This window comes from Dryobates pubescens, chromosome Z (assembly GCF_014839835.1).
Source record: "Dryobates pubescens isolate bDryPub1 chromosome Z, bDryPub1.pri, whole genome shotgun sequence".
NCBI classification, from domain to species: domain Eukaryota; kingdom Metazoa; phylum Chordata; class Aves; order Piciformes; family Picidae; genus Dryobates; species Dryobates pubescens.
The window spans coordinates 73,857,201-73,883,319 of NC_071657.1; the positions used below are offsets into that span (position 1 = coordinate 73,857,201).

A 26,119-nucleotide genomic window follows, 5' to 3' on the forward strand; every position below is an offset into this window, starting at 1 on the left:
AAAAAAAAAGAGCATTCTCTTTTATTGTTATAGTGCTGTAATTGTTTTATCCATTGGTAAAAATGCCCAAATCAATACAGTTTTAAAAAAAATAGTGAATTATAATAGAGGTTAGATCTTTGAAACTCTAGCCTCCTGCTTCTTTGCAGGACGGAGGCCTTAAATAGCAACAAAGCAATAACCATCAACTCCCTGTTCTGCTGATAGAGTCAAGTTTTCACCAAGGAGAATGAGAAGGAAGTCTCTCCACTAAGTTTAGGATGAGCAAGCACTATTTGAGAAATAAAATTGGCCTGTGATTTTAACCATGGAAACAGATGAGTCAAACAATGCAGACTTTCATACTTAAGATGGCTTTTAAATTTTTTTTTCTTTCTTCCCCCTCCCCCCCCCGCTAGACCAACAATTTATATAAGTTCTATTACTTGCCAGAAACATTAGTGGAAATTTTATCTATATTTAAACAGCTGCTAAAATCTCTAGACTGCAGTACACATTTGTCTGCTTCCCAAAGTGTCATCTACTAGGAACAAAGAACAGGGTTTTGTTTTCCCATGGAAAAATCCTACAGGAGTGGTAAGATTCAGATAGAAACTTCGAAGCTTGCAGGTAACCAAACACTAGCCAAAAGAAAGGCATGAGAGAACTATATGATAGTCCTAGAAAGCTGGTCCTGCAAGCTGGTCCTCTTTTTTTTTGTTGAAATGTGACTTCTTGAAAATTCATACTGCTCCTATCACTCTGTCCTTCTCTTGGGAGGAGTAAAGCACTTCTCCCAAAAAGACAGGACCAGATATGACAGGATTAGCAAATGTTAGTTAGATTTTGAGAAGATTTTGGAGAATTTAGGAAGCCCTATGACCAAGAAAGGTAATTCTAAATTTCCATTACTGCAAATTGTGCCACCATGGAGGCTAAATATTGACCCCTTTATATAATGATCCAAGGGTTAAGTTGCTACTATATACCCCAGGAAGCTGTAATTCAGCTCCCACTTCTGTTACTAACTTTCTGCATGGGCTCTATTAATTCATTTTTCTATAGTTCTCTCTCTACAAAAAGTTGAATGATAATAGTTACCAGACTGATTGGGGTACTTCAAGAAGGAAAAACCCAAGCAAACTGCAATGCACTCAGGATGGAGTTTATATTTAATAAAGGCAGAGAGATCTTCACACCTGCAAAAACTGGCATGGAGGCTGCCCTCCATATCCAAGTTAAATTAACAACACGATTAGTTTCAGTACTCTCCTTGGGAAGGAAGAAAATTTGATAAACAGCAGCTTCTTGTTCTAATCACTGCCTCAGAAAGCAGAAGTGGCAGAGGCAGGCTCAAGATCTACTCAGAAAAATATTTGAACTGAGTGCAGAGTTTACATAGGTACTAGAAAATTCGTGGTTGAGAAAGTAAAATAGAAGAAAGAAAGAAAAAAAATTCTTCATTCAGAGACTAAGTGCTATTGGTGAAAATTTCAGCTTCCTCCAGAAGGAACTAAAACATGCTTTAAATGCTAGGGTTTTTCATTGTAAAACTGGATTTCTTTTTTTGGACAAAATTATAGTTTTGTAAAGAATTGCTATATTGGCCTGCCAAAGCCCCACAGTCTGAAATCTTCAAACCTTTAATGATATGGTATTCCCACACAGAGAATTCTGTGGGATACAAAAGAGGTTCTGCCTGGGTCTCCTAATTCTGCAGGAGAGCTGGACAAATAGAGCAAGATTTCAGCCCATTTAATTTATTCCAAGACTCAGTGGAGGTGGGAATGAAGGACATGGTGAACATATACATGACCAGTACGGTCTCACTTGGTGAAGGCTTAGCTGTGGGTTTTGACCAGTATTGGTGGCTCTCTCCAGTGTTGTAAACCATGGTGCAGACCAGTCTGCTCTGCTCTGCCATCCAAGATTACTCATGCCATGCCAGAGCTGCGGAGGTGGAGCGGACAACGGGTGGTCATGCATTCCCTTCCTCTGACTCTGCTGCAAAGGTGGTAACCTCCAACGGAGGAAAGGCAATAAATAGCTTGGGAGTACTCACATCTCCAGATACCACAGCTGTTTCCTCAGACAGCCCCTGTCAGAGTCCCACAGAGCCATGTTACATATCAGAAAGGGAACTTTTTCAATTGGGCATCCCAAACCCAGAGCAGTCTGAAGGACTCTGTTTTAAAGAACTACCCTCCTTTGTGACTCATCACTACATGGTGTTTTGCAATATGGACTCAGGTAGCATCCTGAGGACTGTGCTCCTAAGGGGAAGTGAAAGCTTTATGGACTTCTGGCTATCTGAGAAAAATGTTCAGAAGTCAGTAACATGCCGACTTTTTTTGTTTTGTTTCTAACACACTCAGTTTATGTACAAGGGAGAACCATACTGGATCTCTACTCAATGAGTTGAAATCCGTGGGTGCATGAGCACCAAACCCTGCCATTCTGGAGGCCTGGACCAATTACAGACCAAATCTGAAATTATTATGCTGAGAGATGAAACAATAGCTTTTCCTATTGACATTACTGTGTTTTCCCAAACCAAACTCATTTACTTCTTTATCTTGGCCATCTTCTAAGCCTTTTTCAGCCATCAGCCTGCTGCAACAGTAGTGAGACCTCTTTGCTAAGCTTTGCAGAGTATTTAAAATGCAGTAGGACAATCCATGGGGAATATAAGGAGTATTACATGACATGATAAAAGAGTACTCCAGACTCTCTAACATTTATTTTATGCTTGAATATGGAAATTCAGTTAAAAAAAAAAAAATCAGGAGCTGAATATGCCAAAGAAATCAGAGACTGAAACAAGACTGAATAAGAGATTACCTCAAAATCCATGTGGCTTTGCCTCTTGCAATTGGTGTATTAAAACTAAAGATCTGGCAAAGAGATTGTGACCGATTTCAGTGGACCTAGGCATTTACATAGCACTTACTCTAGCAAAAAGGACAAGCAATGTCCTACCTATAAAAGATTTCAGTGAAAATCAGTATTGTTACAAGATCCTTTCCATGAAAAGGCCAGTGGGCATATAAGGAATGAGTATATATAAGAATTTCTCCAGTTCAGAAGTGCACAATTCTGTTCCAATACCTGCAAAGAAATTCACAGTCCTAAGGTTTGCCTGGAGTTTTGCAGCGAGGCAAAACTTTCCAACAAAGTGCAGCAAAGCTCGCTTACATTGATTCCAAATTTTGGCAGGATTCCTGTTTCTGCGTGGAGTATGCTAGATCACAAGACCCCAGAATAAAATTGCAGTAGCAGGAATGGATGAGTACTTCTTTTATTCCTGTCACTCAATTGGTCATGGAGATCAGTAGGAAGCAGACTTAACTGCAGAATGTTTAGTCAGCTCTTTTGCTCCATCACTCTCCGTGAAGGAGGAGGTGGAATTAAGAACATTTCTCTCAAGAAAAAGACTGTATAGAAGGAGTAGGAGGATTTCTCAGACGCCCTAATGGGAAGGGAATGAAAAATTTAATCTGTGGGAGAGACAAGAGAGGTTTCTATAACCCTTGGGGATCCAGTGTTTCACCTCAAGTCCAAGCCCAGAAACATCTTCTGTCCAGGCTACAGCTGTGAATCCCTCATGGGCATTACTATGAGGCAAGTTTAGTCCTACTAAACAAAGTCTTTACTACTGATGCAGATGAAGTCAGAATTGTCAAATATAGTTATCTACAGGGGTCCTAACAGTTCAAGGATTCTGATAATGAAGCCACATAGGCAGATGCCCCTTTACCTGCTAGCACTTGAAAGCTGTAAATGAAGACATATCTAAGGCAGAGAAAGGAGAGCACACCTCTATAAGCATCCTTTAGAACAGAAGCATGTTTTAAAGTGTTAGGGTAGGAAAATGGTCCACAAGGAGTTGTCCCCCTTAGTCACATTGCTTTGAGCTTACACTCAAACTGTAAAGAGCAATCCACACCCTGCTGCAATTCCCTTGCTAAGAGGAAGAGCCTTATGACAGGAAAGGGCTGTGGAATAGGTCCAAAAAAGGATTTAGGGACATAGAAAGCTCAATTTGGCAGTCTTGCTTACTATTTAGGCACCTGACCTCCAGAGTGGAATTCACAGTGTGTTAGCATCTGAGGCTTCCTGTGCAGGGCAGTGGAAGAATTTGCTACTACAGAAGATCCAAACCAAACAGTATGTGATGAAGTTTAGAGTGACCCAGACCAAGCAAAAGGGGTTTTAGAAATCCTATCTTCCATCAGAAGTTTTGTGGCTTACCCAGGGCTGCAGAGACACCTTTATTCAACTTCCCATGCTTTATGAAGTTACAGCTAGGTTAAACCTCTGCACTTCCCTGTAATATTTTGGTTTTGTCCATTACCAAATGAAACTTTTGTCAGGTCAGAGAAATAAAACTCAGAGCTTTGTGGCTTGTTACAGCATTTTTGTGAGGGAAGGGTGAGATGAAATCTGATTTCTGCTCCAGAGTTTGTGTTTGCATCTAACGTTGTGTTTGCATTTAATGTTGAATAATATCTCAACAAACTGCAGAGAGAATCCTCTAAGAAAGGAATTAAACTGAAGTATCTGTCCTTTTAATAACACAAACCCACCAACAATATTTTCTGAATCTCTTGTTTTTGAAAAGTTTGATCATATACTTGGTCATTTCATCAGGAATTTCCAGCCAGGGCTATTTTGTTCATGGAGGACTGAGAGTTCCTGGAACTTCTGGGACTTAAAATGGGAAAAAGTTCTCCATTATAGCCCAGACTGAGTTAAGACTTAACAAGAGCAGTGCTGGCCCCTTGGAATCTTCAAGATCAAACAGTAAGATCTCTTGCAAAGTTCATGTGCCTCTGGATTAGGCTTTTGGATAAACAACTTAAGTTGCCATATCTTAAAGTTTATGTTTAGTCACTTCTGTGAAACACTTTCAGATATAGGATGGAAAGTGCTGAGGATAATGATGAATTTTTATTCATGAGTTAAACAATGCATGTGGGTTGTGAGAAAATTTACATCTGAGAAGGCAAGCCTCTTTTCACATAGGTTACAAAAATACAGTTTAAATGCTAAGGCACACACTGGTAACTGCTGGAGATAAAAGTGTAAAGCTTCCATTTTACTGATAGATGTTTCAACATGCTAGAAGTTTGTAATAACCAAGCCTTGGATTATAACAATGAAAGGAAAAATTATGTGTTTTTATGTTGTTCATGTTATAGCCATGATTCTATTGTAGTAGGCTAAATATACTTTAAACACCATACACTCCATTAGGAACTGCTTTCTTGTCAAGATTTTGATCTCCTTTGAATCAATCTATAGCAGCTGTGTGTTGTTTAAAGTACTCTTATTGACTCTTCTATAATTTGCTTTCTTTGAACAGCCTGTGTGCTGTAACATTTGATCAAAGACATGAACATATACTTTAACAACCCCAAGTAAAATGCATGCACATTTTTATAACTCTGCACTGCAAAATGTAATTATAGTTGTCTATAGATCACACAGGATGATACAAATAAATGGGTCTGAGATGCTTTTTAATGCAAGCCCATCTAACATATCACAGATTTCCCCCTCCCCCCAACACTACTGTCTATCATGCAAAAATATTAATTAACTGTTTAGAACACAGATGATGCAAATTCTTTTAATAGGATTTTTTATTCCTCCATTTACTGGTAACCATATATGAAAACATCCATAGAAATACTAAGTAAGGAAAATACAGCAATTTAAAGTTGTGCATTTGTAAATTACCATCATAAAGAATATGTTGATTGAACCTCTGTTTTAAAGGCCCTTTTTTATTTTGTTTGGGGGTTTTGTGTGGGGTTTTTTGTTGTTGTTGGTTGGTTGGTTGGTTTGGGGTTTTTTATTGTTGTTTTTTTGTTTGTTTGTTTACTTGCTTGGTTTTGTTTTAAATCCAAAGAACAATGGCAATTTAAGATTTATCTACATTCAACAGTTCTGGACTATGAACATTAATTCACAGCTGACCGCCAGACTTGTGATTATTAAAAATGTAGAACAATAAAGCATATGTGTTTGAGGTTTTATAGGCCTGCAAGCTTGGTGACATGCATTAATTTCAGCTGTCTGCTATATAAACAAACACACAGAGGCCTCCCTGAATCCAGGGCAAATGGAGTCTAATCAATATGAACTACATAATATATAAAGGATGGATGCAAATTTTATAGTACACAAATAAATAATTAATTTATAGTTTCTTACTGTAACAAGGAAGAAAAGTCAGCATATTTTGAAGTTTAACAGAACTTTTGCCAGCACTGTGAAAACTGTGGAAAGGAGTCCCGAGAACAGACAGTAGAGTTATGGAGATGTTTTGCTCATCAAAACAGAAGGCTAAGGTGCTCTGACTTGAACAGAGCATTTAAACCCCCAAATCCCTAGCAGGTGAGTAGGCAAAAAGCCAGGATGAGACTTACTTTTAGTATCCCCATCCACACTGGTGATGGAGCTCCTTTTGCCTCTGTTATTCAGGGAATGGGATTCACATACTGCCATGCTTTTTGGTGTGGAAAGGAAGTGGATGTTTTTTAACTTCTCTGTGTGGATATGGCACTTTTTGGCACATCATTTAGTGGACATGATGGTGTTGAGTTTAAGGTTAGACTTGATTTTAGATGTCTTTTTCGACCTTATGGTTCTATAAATGATATTCATGGTATGAACCGATTAGATCCAAATTTTGCTACATTTACTGGCACTGAAACTGCTCCAGGAATAAAGCAGTAATTCTGCAGATATTTACAGGAGCATACAAATTTCTCCTTGTAGAGTTTCACTGTCTGAAACAAGACTTCTATGAACCTTTGGAGAAGATCTATTCTAGTAATGCTTACCACAAAGGATGACAGAATCTGTAGAAATTGGTGTCTCTGCAAGAAACTGTAACCAGACAGTTTTGAAGTTAGTCAGAAGGCTCCCACTGACCACTTTAAGCTTTAAATCAAGGTATCTAATTAAACCCGAATGGTGGGCTTTACATATCAGTTTTTTGGCTCTTGATAGTATAGGGCTCTTTTTATATCTATGAGAAGGGGCTAAGGGTCCACATCTGGAAACACTTACACACTAAAAAAACTTTGCTCATGTGTAGGCATATGAAAAACTGTGCATCACTTGGCTGATTTTGCTAGAAACTCAGTGCTGCCTGATCTTCAACACTGGCTTGACAAAGAGCTGTTGACAGCTAATGGGAGCCCAATAAAACAAAAAGTCTTAGGGGAAAAGAGTGTAAGTCAGGTCAGTCATTTGCAGTAAAGACAGTTGTGAGGTAAGAGAATAGGGTTTATTTTCACTTGTGATTATCACTACTGTGTATGAATCCAGGTAAATAACAGCATTTTGTATTTAAGCAGGGATGTCTCAATGATGAAGATGAAAAATTGGTTTGCTCACAAAAGCCTTTGTGTCTGGAACATAGTTATAAGTAGTTCACTATCTAGGTTGAAAATGGTAATGCAGAGTAGTGTGTCCTATTTTTCCATGCTTGCAGTGAAGATACAATACGGGAATTCAGCCCTGGTAATTACTAATACACCACACAGACACAATTACACCCTGTGTACTGCATAAAGGAATCACTTGTGGTCTGCCTCCATTACAAAGAGCAGTAGGGGGCCAACACGCAAGAAGACAAAATGCTTTACAAGGAGGAAGGAGACCAGAAGAGTCGATGTACCCAAATACAAGGACCTTGATTCTTTTTGGAGTGATTTAAGTCCCTTTCCATCAATTATCGTCCTTTGTCTCCAGAGTCTTATCACAAGCAGCATTACAGGAACTGAACAAAACAATACTCAGGCTCAAATAACCCTGTGAACTGTGCTGACATTTCCACACCCTGTTGCTGTGTTTGACCAGGTTACTCAGATTAAAAAAAAAAAGAAAAAAGAAAAAAGAAAAACACAAAACCCTCTACACAGAACAACAACAAACAATCCTGTTTTAAAATAACATGCTCAGCCCTTCCTGGTGTCTTTTCTGTCTAGCAATCCTGATACCTTGTGCTGCAATACCACCATGGTGGTGTGATATAAAAACCTGTGAAGCACAAACCAAGACAGACTTTCTCTAATACAACAGCTTTTCAGATTCAAAGTCCCTGCTTTGTGGGGTTCTCAATAGGTTTATTTTTAAGCTAATTAGAACTTGCCCCTTGCCACTCCCATCTCCTCTACCCTCTTGGTGAAATTTCAGTTTCAGGTAAATGAAGAATTACAAACAAAAAACTTATATGTATGCAGAATTGTTCTGCAGCTAAAGTTTGATTTGAAATAAATCATCTACCTGCTCATTCAACTTTTACTGCTCAGAATCAGAGTAATAAATTTTGCTTTCTTATGTGAAGTTTTGAGGGCACAATTTAAAGTATGAAATCAATGAAAAGCATCTATTTTTTCATTCATTCACACACTAGATATGTGACATTTCATGGTAATTCTTGACAGAACATTGTGGTCATTGCTCATCTGAAAATAAATTAAAAAACATGTGGAAAGTTAAAAAAAAAAAACAAAAACAAAGAAAAAGAAGAAAAAGGAAAAAAGAAAAAGAAAAAAAGACCTTAGGAAAGTCAGCTATTTTTGACAGTAAGCTAGCTTCTGTGAAACAAAGCCTTGTCTTTCAGAAAGTATTTACGATCTATGAGGGGAAAAAAAAAATATCCTTGGGCTAAAATGTTTATTGGCACCTAGGAGTCTGAAGAGAGCAAGTCAGGCCTGTGGTTTTTTGAGGGCACTTTATCATCTCCTGCATTCTCAAAGGGATCTGTGAATGAATAGGGCTGGATTACTCAGCCTTCTATTCCACGCCCATTCCTCTCCATTTTCCTTGGCAAGACTGAGAGCCAGGCTATTTTTAGTTAGGCAGTTTTCTATTTTTAGACAAATATCAGTTAAGAGACATTGTTAGGAAAAATTTAAAAAAAGAAAAACACAAAAGGGGGAGGGGATGAGGCTTCCCATCTCATATTGTGAAGCAAGCCCTTCAACCTGTAACTCCAGGCGTTTCAGCTGCTTCCAATCTTGGAAAAATAAAGAAAATTCAGAGTTCAGGGATTTAAAAATAAACCTACCCTCTGGCAAACAGACCAAAATACAACAAGCTGTTACTATGTGAAACAGTGACTACAAAAACAAAGAACATTCTCCAATGACTAGATTGGGATAAAACTTTGGAGCTATTAAGTTATAAGAATGTTACACAGACATGTAAGATTTTTCCAGCTTCTCAGCCAGATATATCATGTTCTGGAGAAAGAAACAGTGCTCTGTGGAACAGACCTTGCTCTAAGAAATCCAGATTTAAGCTCCCAGTTTGACAAAGAAAAGAACAGAGTTTGAAACACATATATATTCTGCACATATTCTTTCACTTTTGTCATCATAGTATTTTTAGTATTTTTACAGCTATACAACCAGAACACTGCCTAAGTTATTAAAATATTTTTAAAAAATTATTACTAAGATTAAAATAATACAAGAAAAATAACATGAGGGCATGACCAATAACAAGAAATGGTCCTCGATAAGTAAAAAATAAAAGGTCACTCAAAATGAGAAGCCCACTCTAAATATACTCCAAAGTAGTTTCTGCTCTACCCTGTGCTCAAAGTAACTAATTTTGCATCCATTTTAGTTTTCTCTGACCCTATTCTCTTCCAGATATGACAAAACAAGCTATTAGATTAGCTGCTTCACTTTTGTTTGAGATATATTAGGATTAAAAACTGTGTCTCATGTTAACCAAATCCTTGTTGCAAATAAATCCTAGATGAAACATTTTTATTTTTGTTTGAGAGAAAGTAAAACAAAGCCACTCATTTTGCAACTTTCCCTTTGTTGAATTTTTCACATACTGGACTAACTTGAACTACATTAGAAAAACTAAAAAGTCGACATTTGACTCTTTTTCTTCTTCTAGGCTGAAAACCATCAAGAGTCTATCACTTATTGGATGCACAGCAACAAGATGCTGTCCTTATCAAGGAAGGCTTAATGGCCTGTGGATTTAAAAACAAAGAGTAAAAAATCTCATGTGGATAAATGGAGAAAAAGAGTAAATTACTTCTGGATGTAGTAAAGGGACTAATTTGGACAGTCCCATGGACTGGAACAGCAGTCCCATTGAGGGACTACTTTGGACAGTACAGAATGGTCTTCTATACTTTTTCAGCTTTTAAATTTTTCATCTGGTCTTGTAATAGGTGATATTTACATAAAGCCCAAACTGATGGAATAATAGTATTAGGTAAGAATATCAGTTTTGTTTTTTTTTTTTTAATGAAACCAAAACCAAGATGTGTTTCTAAATTAATGTCTTGAAAAAATGAAATTTAGATTGATGAAGTTGAGGGGGTTTTAGCATTTTAGACAATGGGCAATTTTCACCTCCAAGAACTTTTTATTTTCTTTGTACTACCAAGGTTAGGGAAAACACAGAAAAAGCCTCACATGAGGATATTGGGTTCTGAACACATTTCCTAAAGGCTCAAAACTCAGAAAGCAAACAAAGACAAAAGGAATATTGCAAAAATGCTAAAGATCTTGAAGTCAGTCCCATGCTTTTGTCACACATGAGGTTAGCAATAATGGTTTGGCTCACATTTACTAAAAATGAAACAAGAAGTAAGCATTTAAAAGCCTAAATAATCATCCAAAGGAAATTCTTTGACCAGTTGACCCTATCCAATCATCTCCTGGCCTGTGGAAACCGGTTAACAGTAGTTGTTTTTTTTTAACAAGCTGGTCTTCAGCCATTGACAAAGGAAATCAATAATGTTATCCCCATTTTACAAATAGGGAAGCTGAAGCATTTGGAGGAAATGTGACTTGTCCAAGGTCACACAACAGTATTTGGCAAAGCTAATAATAAAATCTGAGCCTCATGAGTCCTAGTCCAGGGCAGTATCCAATAGACTGTACTGTCTTTAGATCACCCTGAATAACCTTTCTTACATACAGGCTTACTTTCTATAATGTCCCAGATCTTCAGCCCATGGTATCTCAAATAATTCCCCTGATTTCAAGAACTGAGGATCTTGAAGTGCATTTCACAGCTTGTTTATATGCAGTATTATGTTATGATGACAAGAGAAGAAAATACATTTATTGCATTAAACAAGATACAACAGTTGCCTTACTTTTCCTAAAAAGAGCACATTTGGAGAGTTATATGAGCTTATTTACTACAAATATACAGATCAGAGTCTTAATTGATATGAAGAGTCTTTCAGAATCTAATTAACCTCCCAGCTAGTCATTAGCTCTGTGACCTTTAGAAATAATTGACAGAAGGAATGTTTTTCCCTCTTTATCTCATTCAGAACTTCCACACCAAGTGACTAATCCTACATGTGCTATAGGACACATAGCACAACTGTCAGAATTGATGGGGTAATGTATGGTAGGTTTATCAGCAAAAAAGGACTATTGCATTCTTCTGTGGCATTCTTCTCAGTCAGGCACAATATACTGCCCACCTAGCGTGCCACATGCATGCACCTTCTGCTGCCTGACTGCCATCTTCATCAACTCCAATATTCCAATGTGCTAAAGCTGTACTAAGTTTTAAGTCTCAAGGACCTTGAGGATGTATGAGATTTAATAATATTTATTTTCTGTTGCTAGGTCATGTTAAAAGCAACTGAATTTTCAATTCAAGCTAGTTCTACAGAACTGTGAAAGTATTCATTGTTATCTATCATTAGCTCTGTATTTCCAATTTTTTTTTTTTAAGAGTAAAATGCTTTTTGAAGATGTAATAACACACACACACACACAAAAAAGACAAAGCTCTGAATTTCACCAGCCTACAGGACTTGGTATTACTTTTCCCCCTTACATCTTGACATTAAAGTCTGTCAAAATGTGGTAAAACACAAGGGATATGTAATCTGCAAGGGGAATTTTGCATGTCCAGGAGTTCACTTCTTTCTCTGTTTGGGAAAGATGCAAATGGCACTCATCTCTCTTGCTATGTTTACTTCTTTCTCTCTCACTAAATACAGGAGTCCATCAAGGAAGGGAAAATGCTCTACAAATAGTCAATTCGCGAGGAGTTACTAGAGCAATGAAGATGTATGACTTTGTGCAAAGCAAGTTAAAAAAACAAGACTAGACTGTGATTATCTATGAAAAATAGAAATGCTTTTATTCCCCATGGCCAATCAGCAAGCCCTGAGATAATTCAAGTCTTCTAGACTAGTTCAGTTTAATTAGAATAGAATTAACCAGGTTGGAAAAGACCTTTGGGATCATTGAGTCCAGCCTACCATCCAACACTATCTAATCAACTAAACCATGGCACCAAGTGCCCCATCCAGTCTCTTCCTAAACACCTCCAGTGATGGTGACTCCACCACCTCCCTGGGCAGACAATTTCAATGGCCAATCACTCTTTCTGTGAAGAACAACTTCCTGACATCCAGCCTAAACCTCCCCTGGTGCAGCTTAAGACTTAATTCTTGATGAAGTTCTTCAGTATCAGTAAAAGCAAGAGTTCACCCCATGTGAGTTTCTCCCCAAAGCAGAGGGAGTGTCAAGTGTAATGGAAAAGCAATGTCTAACAGGCAAACTAAGGAGCAGCTGGCGAGACAAGAAACACAGGAGAGCACAACTGAATAACACTCTCAGGGACAGGAATACAGAAAAAGAAGTATGTTGTGGAGTGCAACAGTGTGGCAAGAGATTAGGAAGGATGAAACTGAGGATGAGTTGAAGATGAGGAGGCCCTCAGAAGTGGTCAAAAGACACTCCTTTGTACATTTTTTGATGGAAATGATTGATGTATCTTATATGGAGAATCATGTCACTGTATCATAATCATCTTATTTTGCTACCTCTTCTTACTTTGCCTTGTCTGACCTAAGGCTGCAAATACTCTGGAGTAGGAACTGTTGTGCAAGAGTGAGTTGAGAGGTGAGTGAAAGGACATGGTATGCAAAAGACCCCCACAGAGTAAGAGAATGTGTAAGTGAGAAGCCAAACCAGGATAAGGCTTTATTGAACCAGAAGAATGTGACAGTGTATTGCAGGAGCTGACATCTTCCTATATGTAACAGTCTATGTTGAGGATCCTGAACTCCTTCTAAGTGTTAAAAAAAAAAAAAAAAAAAAAAAAAAGTAGTTGAAACCAGATACCAGTAAAGGATAAAGCCAAAGGCAGATTGCAAGACAGCTATTTCAGAAAAACAAAAAGACATTGAGGTCATGGAAGAGTTTCTTGCAAGACAAGAGGCAGCTGCAAAGATCAAACAAATGTGTGTTCATGCATGCAAAACAGCAGTTTTAAGTAATGAGCTTTACAAAATTCAGAGAAGATTTGGTGGGTGATCAGCATTGATAACACAGAAATTCAGTTAGCAAAAAGAAAAATGGAGGAAGTTTGTTTTGTTCCTCTTTTTTTCTCTAACAGTGATTAGTGGTATGGTAGAGGGTAACTGAGTAGAACTGAGTAGATGGATGTATGTTGGCCAGAAAACAGAAGATACGTTTAATGGGATAAATTTGAAAGGACTGACCCAGTAGGAGAACTAGAGGTAGTGACCATTGAATCAGCAGAGGAATAGAAGCTAGTTGGAGAAAGAGGGACAATAAGAGCAGCAGGGTCAAAGAAATTGATGGATTGCACTCTTAAAAAGAGCTGAAAGATGAAGTGGTTAGTGATTTGTGGAGGAATGATTTATGTGCACACAGAGCAAGGATCAGCATATTAGACTCAGTATCTCAGAAAGAGAATCAAAACCAGGACTCAGTAAAAATTCACTAGAGGTCTGCTGAAGCTGAGACAGTAGCTGATGCTTTGACGTGAAAGATGTGACGAGGAAGAAGGGACAGCGAGAAAGAAAACAGGCAGGAAGTTTCACCTTAAATCAGCAAAGGCTAGAGGACTTGGCTGAAGAAGCACAGCAGACTTCTGCAATATGCTTAGGGTTGTAATTGCAATTGCAGCCAAGATGCTAAACATTTCCCTGTATTCTTCCCCTGAAATATGTCCTCTGCAATCTAAGGGTGATGTCCTCTCTCTGCTCCTAAGCAGTGGGCTTAGAGTGCTTTGGCACTGGATTCTCATTACTCATAGTACTGTGGCAGTGAAATATCACTGAACTAAGTTGTGCTACATCCATTTCTGTTTTACAGAAACAGGGAGATGATTTGGCCTCATTTTAAATACATACAGAAAATGCACAATGCACATACTTCTCTGTTGTAAGACTGACATTTACTCTTCCCCATTTCCTCACTGCCATAAGAAATCTATAGCCTAATCCTGTGCAACTGTGCTTTTAATGTTAAAAAACAAACTCATAAGGTAAGCTTTTTTCATGATGGAGTGGGTAGAAACTGGATGTATTGACAAACTTCAAAGGATAGATCGGAACTCTAGTTGTAAAAAAACTATTTCTGTACGAGAGACTGTTTACCAAATGCCACAGGATTTTGGAATGAGAGAAAAACGTAATCCCATTTTAAAGCAAAGAATTCCAAATCCTCTACTAATGATATAACAGGATTTTAAATGATAGTTGCTGAATATATTGTTGTTGGTATTTACATCCAGCACATGGAAGCTAGCATAAAGATGAAATTAGTATTTTTTTAAATTTTCTTTTTCCTTAGTGTCAAAGGAACCCTGCACGGGTTCTGCTATTCTTTAAAATAAGTTACTATATCCAGCAGCCAACACTCACTTTTTAACTGAAGCAAAACTGAATGAACGGCTGTGGTGTGAGTGGTTTGGCGGGTGAGGACATAAAGGCTTCAGTTTTAAGGATCCAGTTAACTCTAAACAGAAGTCTCAGAATGAACTTTTTTTCCCCCTTCCCTCTCCCCAAGAACTGGTACAGATAGTAAAACCTCCACACAAACTTTTGGTAAGACTCAGAGAAATTGTCACTCTTGCTTAAAATGGGTAAATTTGAGTGCTGAATGCAAATATTTTCTCCTTCATAAGTACATGTCGACTTCTAGTAATCAGTGTATGTTGCAAGTATATTTACTGATTAATAACTGAAGCATGTTCATCTAGCAGATAAATTTGTGATCTAAAGAACTCAGGTATAACAATTGCATGTTAATCAACTCCATTTTGAACAAGGCAACTGGAAAAGACCACCTCAGTTATATTTATTCCATGCAAATGCAATCACTGCATATGGAAAGAGAGCATAAGCTATTTGTTTAAATCACTAAACTAAAAGAGCCCAAAGAATCACAGAACTTTACAGTTCTTTTAATGTTAACTACATCATTCTACATCATGGCAGATGTAATCAGATCCTGTACCTGTAAGTCAGGTTGGAGCAAATTGCTTTATTTGCAGTAATGGAAGTATTAAAATTAAAATAAATCTTCCATTGAAAAAAGGCAGTATAATGTTTGTTAGATGTATTCCACTTGGTGTCTTCTGAATACCTGAAGTAACAAGTTATGGCCTGGAGACTCATTCCTTCAGAAATGCAAAATATAATTAATCCCAGTAATTAAAGTGAAAACATCTCCTTAATAAAATTAACAGCATTAGCCAGACCTACATGAAAATTCATGTAATTTTTCCATTTGAATATCAGTGGCTTAACTTAAAAGTAATTAACTACATATTAGAGACCTACTCTTTTGAGTTTCTTTGAATAGAGAGTGTTCAAAGAAGTTAGACCACATTCTAATAACTGATAATACAGTTTTACTACAACAAAAAAGTAGCTAAATAGTTAATATTATGCTGGCTGTGAACAGAAATTGGATTCTAAATTAAAGACCTTTATACACTTGACAGTTATATTTCTAATTTTCGTAAGTCTACCTAAAAAAGTTTTCTTTCTGTGCAGAAATCTGTGAGCACAGCTATGCCCTTTTCTTCTGCTGAAATATAGTTATTGAACAGTCATTTAGTTGAAAATTATCAGATTTAATAATACTGTCTGATTCTCAGCTGCTGTTGATTGCTCTGGAAGAACAAGATTAAAAACTTGTAAGTGTGAAATCTAGCTGTCTGAAAGCGAAAAAAAAATGGACTCCTTACAAGGAAAATATGTGTAATGTAGTCAGTTTAACTGATCAATTTAAATATTTAAATGTGTGGCAGATTTATATCCTGCACCTAAAAATACATCCCAACTACACTAAGAGCGAAGCCATTTCTCATACTGCATACTTTCATGGGCTCTGCTGCTCCATTATACTTGTTACTGTGATGTTAATTACCAAGTAAAGGCATGATAATATGAAACCCTTATTCAAAGCCTGCACCCTGGATAGGTATTCCTGAAACAGAGCTGGCATTGGCATGGCTTAAGTATTTTGCATTACAGGCAGAATGCTTTAAAACATAACATTAGAACAATCAGATGACCTCCTTCTCAGAGCTGACAGAATACATGGGAAAACTATAAACAAGCTCCTTGTTTGGCCTTTTCTGCCCATTGTTAGGTTTAAATAATCTTTATTTTAATTACCTACTTTTATTTGGCTCCTTATAGGGGAGTAAAAATAGATGCCCATCTTAATTTGGGTACAGCCAGAAAACTACACATGTGCAAAACTGCCCATCAACCTGTCCAGACTGGACCAAGATTTTTGAAGGACAAGGACTTTGCTGATGCAAAGAGTGCTTTTTCTGAAAATCTTGAAGTTAAATCAAAACAGACATGAAGTTGAACTTTACATTTTCACTCAGGTTTCTTGAAAAACCATAGTTCTCATTATCAAAAATATTCATTCATTGTGAAGCAAGTAATAAATCCCTAACTACTGGCTTACTCACCTATTCCCACAAGAAATCCTGCAGGAAGAAGTAAAGATATCACAGGAAACTTTTCCTGCTAAGAATATTCTGGCTTCTTGCCACTAAAAGAGGACAGAGTATTATTTTGGGGACAGACTTTAAATTCTGCTGGACAGGACATGAGCTTACCAGAGCTAAGTGACAGGAAAGGCTTCATGTCTCCAGAAGAGATTTGAAGAGAGGAAAAGAGATGATGGAGAGGAGGAAGAAATTATGTACTGTCCTCTTAGTCTTAACTCACATAAATTTTTGTTCTGCTGTCAGAACCTCATCCTCTCCTAATGGGAGAGAAAATCTGCTGGGAGATCATGAGGGAAAAAAATCTGTATCAACCTATATGCTGACGTAAGGGTAGACAGAAAAGTGATATATGTATTCCTGGGTTGCAGTCTTTGCCAATCTATGGTGGGGTGACTGTGACAACCTATAACAAGTGTAATGATGTTTATTATCTTGTAGTTTTTTCTACATCAAAAACATTTTCTACATCATTCATAGACTTACTTTCTTCCATTGATAGACTCAAATATGTGAGTAATCCTGATGGAGATTCCAAAAGCACCACAGTCTCTTTTGAGACAACATCCAGATAATTAAAAAATCTGAAGAAAACACCTTAAAAAATATCTGAGGTTTTCTATGCCGATAGGCCAAGGTATTCAGTAGACTATTGAAAAGCCTTTGACACTGTTCCCCACAGAATTCTCATGGACAAACAGAATGCTCAAGGCTTGGCTGAGCACACACTCTGCTGCATAAAGCACTGGCTGGATGAACAGGCCCAAAGAGTGGTGGAATTAAACACAGCTGGTGGTCGGTCTCAAGTGGCGTTCCTCAGGGCTCAGTGTTGGGACCACTTCTGTTTAACATTTTTATCGATGACCTTTATGGAGACACAGAGTCTGTCACCAGTAAGTTTGCAGATGACACCAAGATAGGTGGCAGTGTCAATCTGCATGAGGGTAGGGAGGATCTGCAGAGGGACTTGGAGAGATTGGATCTGTGGTCAGTGTTAATGGGAGGAGCTTCAACAAGGCCAAATGCCAGGTCCTGCACTTGGGTCACAACAACCCCAAGCAACACTACAGGCTTGGGACAGTGTGGCTGGAGATCTGCTTGGCAGAAAGGGACCTGGGGGTTCTAATAGACAAACAACTGAATATGTGCAAGTGGTGTGCCCAGGTGGCCAAGAAAGACAGTGGCATCCTGGTTTGTATCAGAAATGCTGTGTCCAGCAGGAGTAGGGAGGTGATTGTCCTCTTGTACTCAGCTCTGGTGAGACCACACCTTGAGTATTGTGTCCAGTTTTGGACACCTCAATACAGGAGAAATGTGGAGGTGCTGGAGTTAAGTGCAGAGGAAAGCAATGAAGCTGTGAAAGGCCTGGAGAAAAAATTGAGTTGGGAGGTAATGGTCAAGATGTTTAGAGGACTAACGGGACAAAGGGACAAAGCAGCACAGAAAGCTGGGTGACAGGGAGCCAGTGATCTCATTGCAGCAGTTTCTGATGACCTTGTGAGGCTCAGCAAGATAAAATTTAAAGCTCACAAAAGATGTATTCCCTTCAGTCTGTGCTGAACCCTCCCACCCCTAAGCCAGCATTCTCTTGTCCCTGTTCTGCTTTCCTGCTGCTATGTCACCTCCAGGCTATGTTCTAAAACCCCTGAAAAAAATTGGCCAGGCCTCTCACTTCGAGTACCTCCTTCTCCGAGCAAGGTGGAAAAAGAATGTTCACACAACACAAAATCTTACCTCAACAATATCCGAATTCGTTCGACTCTCATGTGGCTCATTGTACTCAGTGTACTTCAGCAACACTTTGTCCATGTCAGTGCTGGCATACTGGAACAGTTTGTTGGTGCTGTTGAAGATGATCAGAGCAATCTCACAGTCACACAGAACACTCAGCTCATAAGCCTTCTTCATTAACCCAAATTTCCTCTTCGTAAATGTCACCTAGAAAAAGAGAAAATAAGGTCATCAAAAATCCTAATCTGATCTGTGCAGTCTTTATTCTTGCCTTTTTTTTTTTTTCTAAACATAATATGTGATTGCTGTAATCTTTAAACTGAATAAGTTCAGAAGGCAAATGCATGTAGTTCCAAACCAGAATACATGTGTATATATTGCATGAAAAAATAATACCTAATTCTCACTGCTCAAAACTGAAGGTTCTGGTACAGAGCATAGGACATTTTCATTAAGTAGTGCTATGAAGTGATGACACTGCATCTTTCTCTCTTACTGTTTAATTCATACACTCTTTATACTGCATATATTTTCCCCACCAATATTTAAAAACTGCATCTCAGATTTGCAGATGTAAATAGTTTTAACACACACAGTCAGTTCTTATTTCTGTGATTGACTTTGATTCCATCCCACCCAACTCCCCCTAGGTTTCTAGTGAATTATTTCATACCACATTTAAGTTGTGTAAAAGAGAGACATTGTTCATATAAACACAATCACAATAGTTCTGAAGAAATATCTAATGTTAAAAATGCAAACACTTAAGTGAGAAATGAGACTTATAAAGCATGAATGAGGAAAAAACAGCAGCTGGCTGGCAACAAATACCACCTTTGAAATGAGGTCTTTTCTAAACACAGTCGCAGCGTACTTTATTTCGTTTCAAATCAGACACTTCGAAAATCAAAGTGGCATTTTTTAGTACAAAGGACTTTGGGTCATGTTACATAGGGGAAAATAAAGATGTGCTTTTCAGTTCTCAGTAAGCCAACTAATGCCCTGACATCATGCAAAACCTAGGCAATATGAAAAATATTCTTCCTGTCTACAAATCCATAATTTTCTACAGGGACTTTACAGAAAATGAAAGGCCTGCACATCAAGTAAATTACTTCCTCCTCTCCTTCTCTTTTTTATTCTTTTCTGTGGTAGTTTACAAGTCACAGTAAGACACATGACTCAGAATAAGAAACTCCAGTGAACTGTTTAGGCTAATTTTATGGCTGAATTTTTCTCCTTCTTCTGTTTCTTCATATATGCAATTGATATTAAACGCATCAAGGACAATGATCTTATTTACATCTTTTTCTCTAATAATTTTCAGTGACAGGTGTTTTTTAAGATGAAAACACTGGTTTTGCTAAGCCTATTATTAATCAGATGTAACATGCAGTCAAGGTATTTGGTATATCAAGAACATGCATGCAACCACATATATAGGTCTGCCTGACCCTGCACTTGTTACCACTATTACTTAATGGAAGCAACCATAAGCAGCCACACTTCGGCACTTTAATGCTGGGCAAGAAGACTCTGTACATTGTTCATATGGCTGCTGTTTTATATTGTCTCACTCCTAATGCAAGTTAATGCTAACTGCAACCCCAGACTACCTTAAAATCCCAGCATGTCAGGCTATGGAAAATGTGACCTTTAAGTATTACTAATCCCTATTTGCTAGTCCATCTCAGAAAGATGAGGCTCTGTGCCAATACTATGGTCATCTATTCTCCCAAATGTATACTAAATGTTATTCCTCTTATTGTCATCTCAATCTCTTTAGCCTCTGTCAATGTACTGTTAAGAAAAGATAAATCACCACTAAATGTAATTATTCAAGCATTTAAAAAATACACTTCCCACAGCCTTGATCTCAATTATGCATAATTGATAGCAAGTTCTTTCTAAATTTGCCTGTCTCTATAGCTTTTGATATTTGGAGTGAAAAATGAGATAGGTAACAAAACTTCATTCAAATTCTGGAAAAAAAACACACCCAAAACACTGTAGTTTTTCAAATACTCCTTTAATGGTGTCTCTGATAACAGAAAATGGCAATGCATTTGTTGAAACACATATATATATATAGAAAAGCGTGCTTTAGAAGAAAGCTAAACATACAGAAAATAAAATGTACTAACTCAACATATTTTCCTGCATCTAAAATGCCTTTCAATCAACTTTTTGACCACAGTGCTGTAGGTGGAGTGTCTCTGTATAGTATGGTTTCTGTTGCACAGAAACCTCAGAATTCAGCATGTTACAGCTTCTTACCATCAAAGTACACTCTAGTACAGAAATATCTTTAAAACCACTGTTTGTGTTTACTGTTAGGTGCTCCTCAACATTTAGAATAACCACACAGCTGTGCTGCATAGCACATACTTACTTCATAATACTTATCACCAGAATGATACTGGTTAGAGTCCCTTTTTGTGGAAAGAAAAAAAAAACCCAACAGCAAATCAGCTAGAACTTTTCCCTCTTTTTAAAAAATATTGCTTTAATTGCTCTGCTTTTGATTTGTTTTTAACCCCCAGATGCTTTTACAAAAGTTTATAGTAGGAGTGATTTTGTATTTTCAAATGGACAGCAAGATTTCAGTAACTTCAGAAAAAATTAAGAATACTTCAAGGCATTTAAAAAGAAGTAATCTTTTTTGCATGCTTTCTTCTATGTGGCTACATAAAGAAGATGAACAAATTTCTCTTCCATATGGTAAAATATTTTTGTGAGCAATACAAGTAGACAGCAGCTTTATTACTTACTATTTCTGGTTCTCAATTTGTTAACCACTTATTATGTTAGCCATAATCACTGACACTAAAACCATCAAGTTCATATTGTTTAAGGTATTATCTGTTGATAAAGTATTATCTGTTGATAATACTGCAGAAGTTCTGCTGAGTGGTCAAAATCAGCTTAAATTATTTACATTAGTCTTTTTTTATTTGGTTGTTTAGGGGGAAGGTAGCCTTCAACCTACACTCAAGAAATGCTTGAACTGACTTGGTGCTGAGAGTGAACAAGACACACAATCCAGATGAAGACAAGATTTTGAGTAGCTGTAGCTACAGTATCAAAAAATCCAGGTGGTCGTAAATTCTTGTGATCACCCACTGCATTCAGAGTTCTCAGTTGTGATAGTGTCATGTAAAAATGGACAATGGTACTTTGCAATTTGACATAAAGAACACTAGTGAGATTGAAAGAATGCACATGCAATGAGACAATTCAACATATTCAAGTGGACATCCCAAAAATACATGCATTTCAATAACTATTTAATATTGAACTTTTTTTTTTGTTTTTAAATTATTCAGCAGCAAGAAGTAAGTACAAGTTCTTTCCTGATAATATTAGTGAAGGTAATATTACTTATTCCTGTGTAACCACTGCTAATTTGTTGCCATTTTTCAGTTAACAAATTTTCTCCTCTTTAGGAGACCATTTAAGTCTTTCTCTTTTTTGGAGGGTGGTAGAGGAATATAATGTTTTATAGCAACAGTATAAGAATTGGGGAGAATGAAAGTAAAGTGGAGGGAAGAAGTGGAGCAGAGAAGAAGCCAGCATTCAACTGACTTTAAAACCTCTTAAAGCATGTGTAAATGAAACACAAGGCTTGAAACAGTGACACAATTTCTAAATACTGTTAGAAGGTACTTTTATCGATAGTTTTATATGTATTGCAACAAGAGCAGTGTAAAGAGTGCCACATTTACCTCTGAAACATACCAAAAAAATAACCTAATTCCATCTCTATATTTACTGAAAACCAACCCTATGGTTATTTTACTCAAAGGTTATTTTAAACAATTCAGCAACAAAACTGCCCTCGTGACAGGGACGGTGGCACCCAAAAGGTAGGTTACTAAGACCTGCACCATTCTTGTATGTGAAGAAGCATAAATGCTGATGACTTTATAGGCTGTGAACAAATCAGATGCTGCTTTCAAGTATTGGAAAAACTAAAAAAAAACCACCCTCAAACAGTGAGGTAGCTTGCTTCCAACTTCTTTGATATAAATCAAGGCGAGTTTTTCATGCATTTTGGATGAAATTCTAACTAAAGGTGAAACCCACTGTATGCACTAAAGGAAAGGCATTGACAAAAGAGGATTGTTGAAAGGATGCTTTTCCACTTCAACTGTCTTTTCTTCAATGCCATGGAAACACCTCTCAACTAGCTCTTCATGCATAAAGCTGCAAGAGTCTTCTGAGAGATTGTTCACGGACTAGTCATTGCAATGCCTGTAAGTGGGGCTGTAGACAGCCTGAATTCAAGCATGCCTGTCACACACTGTGATATGCTCCATTTAGAGGGCAATCTTGCCCAGAGCAGACTTTCTTGTTTAATTGATAGTAAGTAAAACTTCCTTAGAATAAATAAATTAGCAGGTAATGTTGCTTGGTTGTGAGTGTAAAGTCTTTCAGGTACTGAAATTTAAATTTAACAGTGTGCAAATGGTCATGCTGGCCACTGGAAGTAGTCTTTCTTTAGGTCAGCTTGTAACAACAATTACAAGCTTCTTGTAGATGTTAATATATCAGTGGAGGAACAGAAGCAGACATAAATACTCCTATTTAGTGAATACAGCCTTCAGGTAATACTATTCTCTTTGTCACAATGTAGTCTTAGTTTATTTCCGTATTCTATTTTTTTTGGTGGGAGTTGGTTTGGGATTATTTAATTTTGTTTAATTTTGTTTTTATGAAATTTCACACAATTTGAGAGGCTGAGCCATAACAGCACTCTGGATTTGTCATTAACAGTTGCAGCATATGTGCTAACATTTCATGCTCTCAAAGAAGCAGCCCTGTGGTCTTTCAAGTAATTCAGTCCGGCCAATGGCAAATATCAGCATTCCCTTACTTCTCCATATCTTGAGTATAAAGATATATAGCTGCTGACATAGGAAAATGGGGAATTTGCACATAATCCTTCCCATACACATTTCCTGCCATTAAACATATATAGGTGACTAGTGAAAAATAGAGATGATCAATGCAAAGAATACTGCGTGGTCAAGAAATACTGCTCTGTCATTATTTCAGTCTACATGTCTGATGCAGAGACTAGAGTGAGTATACAGGAGGTACTAGCTGAGAAATCTACCCAAATTCAAATGCAACAAAGTCACACTGGCCCTGTGCAAACCAAAGAAATCTTGGCTGAAATATCACTTCTTGGGGGCCTAGTCCTGTCATACATGGAATGCCCAACTAACTACTGGAGAGGCAACAGCTCTTGCCATATTCTTTGTTCCCCTTCCTCCTATTTAATTTTCATTTAGATCTGAAGAGACCTTGAAGAGGTTTGTCTGCAACAATCTTTACAGCAGCCCTCAGTGGGACTGGGAAGCAGCACCAGAGCAGGATTCGCTCCAGACAAACCTTCCTTTATGCTGTAGCTGGGCATGCCATATTAAATGAAAGACTCTTTAAAGAGCAGTGAAGGACCTTCAGCAGCCTGCTTCCATGTTCTTACAACCCTCCAGCATAACTTACAGGGATGAGACAGCAGTGATTTATGCTGGTAAAAGAGCTATTGTTCCAGAAAGCCTCAAGCGTATTGAGCTACAACTTGCTGAATAGTCCAGATAAAGAGGAGTTCTAAGCAGCATGCCCTGAAATTACAGCTATAACAAATAAAAAGTTCATGATTAATCTGTGCAAAAAAGAAGGTTTTGTACTTGTGTGCTGTGTCCTATTTTTAGTTATTTAGTACATAAATAATAGATCAAATACTTAAAATAGTGATATTATTCAGCCTGCCCAAATCCAACACATGATGGTGGGTCTCTCATAAAAATCTTCTCTTTGTAAGTCATGAAAGGAAGGGTGATTGGAAGATGTGTTAATTAATGGAGGATATGGCAAATCTGAAATTAGTAAGTTGGACAGTGTCAATATGCTGCACACTTTCACTTACAAATTGAGATTTAAAAGGAGACAGGAGTGTAAGAATAGTAGTGGTTGATCTCTGATACTTTATTTCTTTTTGTTGAATCACAGAGATAATATTAAGTCCATTATATACAGATGCATATATATTAGGTAAAAACCATGGTCTCTATCAGAAACACAGTAGCTTGTTCAATATATAGGAAAGCTGATGTTTTGGGTTTTTTTTTCTTTTTCTTTTTTTTTCTTTTTCTTTTCTTCCCCCCCCCCCCCCCCCCCCCGTAGGCTATCACCAGTTCTGGCAGGTACAAATAGATGTTTAGGGTAAAAAAAACATGTTTACTAGTTCTGTGTTGCTAAAATGTTCATAAGGTAAAGGTCAAAGAATATTTCATTCCCTGCTGAGTAAATGGTCAGGAAGCACATTTGTCTGCATTTCCTGTCATAACAGGAAGAGTGTAACTTCTTCCTCTCTACAATGGCTTCAGTTCTGCTTCCCACCTCCAGCTCTTGCTCCCCCAGGGCTTTCCAAACCATTCCTTTCAAGACAGAAAGGTCTGAGCCTGTCTGCACTGTTTTTCAGACCTTCTGTGTTGTCAGATGCCTCGTTCACTACTGCACTCTTTTACTTAGGTTTCTAGATCACACTTCAAATTATAAGTAATTTGACCTAAATATTTACATTATGCTAATTCACCCTAAATTATGCTCAGAACATACATTTGTAATGCAGGCACACTTAACCTGAAATAGAATACATTCCTGAAATTCACAGTTCAGCTGGTCTCTTAAAACTTTACTTCTCAGGTAGTCTGACATTATCTGAAAAGTGCTGCTGGAGTTGTACAGATCACTGCAGTTTAGGAATCATAAAAAACTTGTTTACAGAAACTTAACTTTACCTCTGAAAAAAACCTAAACACGACCAAGATCTAACTATAATCCTATATGTCTTACTGTCCTAAGGTCTTACTGTGTGCAATTTAATGTAAGCAAGAGAAGGAATTCAAATATGTAAAAAAACTTCATGTGATGTTTATGATAAAGGTTCATTGAACAGAATTACACCTAGCTGCATAGCTAAGTAGTTATGTTTTCATATGAAGACATTTCCCTGTGGGTACAAAATAGTAAAATCTCAGTTTGTGGATAAAATGAAGATACTCCGTGGGGAAAGACTGACAGTATCAGGAAAACGGTGGAAAAAATGTCTCTCTCTAACTTGTGCTCACATTAGCACTAATGTGAAAGGCTCTTCTCTTTTTCTACAGGGGTGTTTCTGATTCAGCTGATAATCTCCTACTTTTTTTCCTTTTAAACAGAGCTGAAACACGGATAAAAATAGATACATGAGGCTGAAATTAGTTTTGAAAGTAGCAGCATTAGGTATCGAAGTCAGTAGAACAAATCTAGGTCTTCCTGCAAACGGTCATTTCCCTCCAGGATATTCTTTCCCTGTCCCATAACCTCACTTTACTTATCTGCTGTAATTTGTTCTCTATTAAGCTGGTAAGTGCAGTAAGTCTTGGTTTATACCTTTAAAGATTTTCTGGAAACAAAGAACGATAACAAGTTTATACATGAAAAAAATTAAACAGGGTATGTTGCTGTTATACACCATAGAATTACACAGACATGATGCTTTCAAAAGGGTGTGTTCCTATTTAAGCATCTTAATATTGAAGTG

At 37.4% G+C, this 26,119-nt stretch overlaps 1 protein-coding gene across 6 annotated transcripts in view; it reads right to left on the reverse strand.

Moving 5' to 3' along the window:
* MEF2C (myocyte enhancer factor 2C) overlaps window positions 1-26,119 on the reverse strand; it is a 139,461-nt gene that overhangs the window by 46,304 nt on the left and 67,038 nt on the right. For all 6 annotated transcript variants that reach the window (XM_054178435.1, XM_009900119.2, XM_054178434.1 and 3 more), the window contains one exon: window positions 18,529-18,732. In XM_054178435.1, coding sequence (XP_054034410.1) covers window positions 18,529-18,732 — 204 coding nt within the window. The remainder of the gene's footprint in view (window positions 1-18,528; window positions 18,733-26,119) is intronic.